Source organism: Borostomias antarcticus (assembly GCF_949987555.1).
Source record: "Borostomias antarcticus genome assembly, chromosome: 2".
NCBI classification, from domain to species: domain Eukaryota; kingdom Metazoa; phylum Chordata; class Actinopteri; order Stomiiformes; family Stomiidae; genus Borostomias; species Borostomias antarcticus.
Window position 1 is genome coordinate 25,105,516 of NC_140235.1, and position 3,295 is coordinate 25,108,810.

General features: G+C 55.5%; 1 protein-coding gene across 1 annotated transcript; it reads right to left on the reverse strand.

Annotated features, from left to right (window-relative positions):
• Positions 1–477: 477 nt before the first annotated feature.
• On the reverse strand, positions 478–1,830 carry lrrc30a (leucine rich repeat containing 30a; the record flags this gene model as incomplete). Its single annotated transcript, XM_084459353.1, has 3 exons — positions 478–810; positions 1,008–1,142; positions 1,420–1,830. The coding sequence occupies 3 exons, from the start codon at positions 1,828–1,830 to the stop codon at positions 478–480; spliced, it is 879 nt and encodes a 292-aa protein (XP_084315479.1).
• Positions 1,831–3,295: the final 1,465 nt, after the last annotated feature.

Sequence of the window (3,295 nt, forward strand, 5' to 3'; positions counted from 1 at the left end):
GGTGGTCAGATGTGAAAATGTATCTACTGTACATTAAAATAAACAAGTTGTTTTAATCAAAGTGAAATGCCATTTTTTCAGTTCCATAGGCCTATCTGTGAATAAATGTTTTGTGCCTTTGTAGATCCACTGTGATCTGTGAGTTATAATGCACATATATAGGCTAAATGATAAATTAAGGCATAATATTGAAATATTGAAAAACAAAGGTAAAGATTTGGAGTTGACGTTATTTCTAGGTTATTTTGCTATTATTTTACTGGCCCGGCCCACTTGAGATCAGATTGGGCTCTATGTGGCCCCTGAAGCAAAATGAGTTTGACACCCCTGCTCTAGAGGGTTCTCCAGGCTCTAGAAGGTTCTCGGTTCTGCAGAGCAGGTCCACAGAGAGACCCGGGATCTCTGTATTTGTTCAGCATCTCACCCTACTCTCAGCTCCTCATCCTGCCACGGTTACCCAGTAGACCCCCCGCCTGCTCAAGAGGAGCGTAGGTAGGCGTAGAGGGCGACGAGCCCCCCCTCTAGGACCTCCTTTATGGGTTTGAGCAGGGGGTTGTGGAGGATGTGCAGGCCCTTGTCCAGGGGGTGACAGGCCAGCCTCTCCAGCCTGCCCAGCTGGTAGAGTTCCTGGGGAACGTCTCTCAGGTCGTTGAAGTCCAGATTGAGCAGCTCTAGCTGCACCAGGTAGCACAGGGACTTGGGCAGCGAGTGCAGGCTGTTCCCCTCCACGATCAGGATCTTCAGCTGGGTCAGAGCCTGGATGTTGTCGGCCATGTTCTCCAGACGGTTGCAGGCCAGGTGGAGGAAGACCTGACCAGCCAGAGAGCAGACTGGTTAGACTGGCGATTGGCTGACGGTCTGACTGACTGACTGACTGACTGACTGACTGACTGACTGACTGACTGACTGAATGTAGGGAAAGTGTGTGTGTGTGTGTGTGTGTGTGTGTGTGTGTGTGTGTGTGTGTGTGTGTGTGTGTGTGTGTGAGTGTGTGTGTGTGTGTTTACCAGAGACTTCATGTGGTAGACACAGAAAGGGATGTGCTGGATGTGGTTGTGGCTGAGGTTGAGCTTCCTGAGGCTGTTCAGGGAGGACAGCGAGGAGGGAAGACCACTCAGCTGGTTGTTCGCTAGGCTCAGGACCTGAGACACAATGCGCACAACACAAGGATAAACAACAACAACTATAAACAGCACAAGCGAGGTGAAACTGTGGTCAGTGGATTCCCTGTGTACAAAAACATTTACTGGTGGAGTTTCTGACAAGGGTCATATGTGTGTGTGTGTTGGGGGTGGGGGGGTGTAGGTGTGTGCGTGCATGCGAGCGCACATGTACGTGTGTGTGCGTGCGCACGTGCATGCGTGTTTGTGCGCGCGCGTGCATGCGAAATACAGGTTTCCGCGTGTGTGTAGCACCCACCTCCAGCTTGGTGCAGTCCCCCAGCTCCTCGGGTACCTCGGTGAGCTGGTTCCGGTACGCAAACAGGACCCTAAGATGGCGGAGTGTGCCGACCTCCGGGGGCAGTGAGGTCAGTTGGTTGCCCCACAGGTTGAGCACCACCAGGTTGGAGAGCTGCGCCAGGGCTGGAGGCAGCGCCCGTAGGCTGTTGAGTGACAGGTTCAGCTTCTGCAGCTCCGTCAGCTCCCAGAGCTCCTCCGGCAGGCGGGCCAGGCCTCGGCGCGCCAGGCTCAGGACGGCGTAGCCGAACTGTTGCGCCGTGTGGCGCCGGATCCTGTCCGCCGAGGTCAGGCTGTCCTCGCGCCCGACGCCCTTCCTCGCCTGCCGCTGCTCCTCCTCCGACGCCGGCTCCTTTGACTGCCTGGAGCCCATTTCCCGTCGCCCCTTCAACCTTCACCCCCCCACCCGCACCCTAACCCTTACCCTCAATCTAGCACCCCTCACCCCCCCCCCCCACACACACACACTGCCCCCCTACCTCCTATAACACCACCGACTCCTGCGCCCAGTCGCCCGGGTGACCCTGCGTCCTAGACGGGGGGATGGCCGCCCCGGTAACCCCGCGCCTAGATGCGATGGCCACTCGGGTTACTCCGCGTCTAGACGGACGTCTGTCTCCGGGCCGGGCGGGCGGGGCGTGGGAGAGTGGGCGTGGCCGTTTGTCCGAGCCCCCCGGACATCCCTCCTCTCAGCGTCTCTCGAATGTGAACTGTCTGGAGATCTGCCTGGCAGACAGAGGGTGTTTTGGAGAGGGGAGGCGAGTGTGTGCGTGTGTGTGTGTGTGTGTGTGCGTGTGTGTATGCGTGTGTGTGTGTCTGATGAGCGTCCAGGGCAGAGGAGGAGGTGGGCGGGCAGTGGGGGGAAAGGGGGAGGGGCTGAAACCAAACCTCTCTGAAAACACCTCTCTGCCCACTCAGTACTGAGAAGCACCACTCTGGACACTGGACAAGAACCCCCCCCCCTCCCCCCAGCTGCCCCTGTCACTCCCACTGCCCGCCCTACGCCCCGGATGACTCCTAAACTCGCTGCAGGGATGCCATTCTTATCTTTAGTCGTTTTATGTTTGCCGACACACTCACACACACACACATACCCACACACACACACCCTTCACCCTGTTGGTGTTAGACATTGTAACATGCAAAAGTATAATTTACATTAAAAAAAAACATCAAATCGGTGTGGCCCTGGGCTGCCATGGTCTCTAGATATCACATCTCAATCAGACAATCAGCACCTTGTGTGTGTGTGTGTGTGTGTGTGTGCGTGTGTGTGTGTGTGTGCGTGTGTGTGTGTGTGTGTGTGTGTGTGTGTGTGTGTGTGTGTGCGTGTGTGCTGGTGCGTTTGTGAGAGTGCATCTCTCTCTGTACGTGTGTGTTTGTATTGTCTCTTGTTACACACCAAGACAGTAGTAACAAGTAACACGTCTATTTATAACCACAACCTTGCTTCACCCCCCCCCCCTCCGCCACCCCCCCCCCACTGCTCCTGCTCTCTATCAGACCGTCCGCTGATATATCACTTCCTCTGCTCCTATCTCTGCTCCCACATCTCAACATGCTGCTGCTGTGATGAGGTGGCTCTAGCTGTCTGAATGTCACCCCCAGAGCCACCAAGTTGTCCTCTTGGTCCAATGATAGAGGTTTGAGTCGGGTATGTTGGCTGAGTGGAGAATTTAAGGGAGGTGTTGAGTCCCTAGCCGGGGACATCTGAGTAGACAGGACTAGTGGCTGTAATAAGAGGAAGCTGTCAGGTCGGAGTGTGCAGCTGGCGGCTCTGCTCTCTCGGAACTCATTAGCTGACTCTGTATTAGATGTATGGAGCTAGGAGGAGCAGG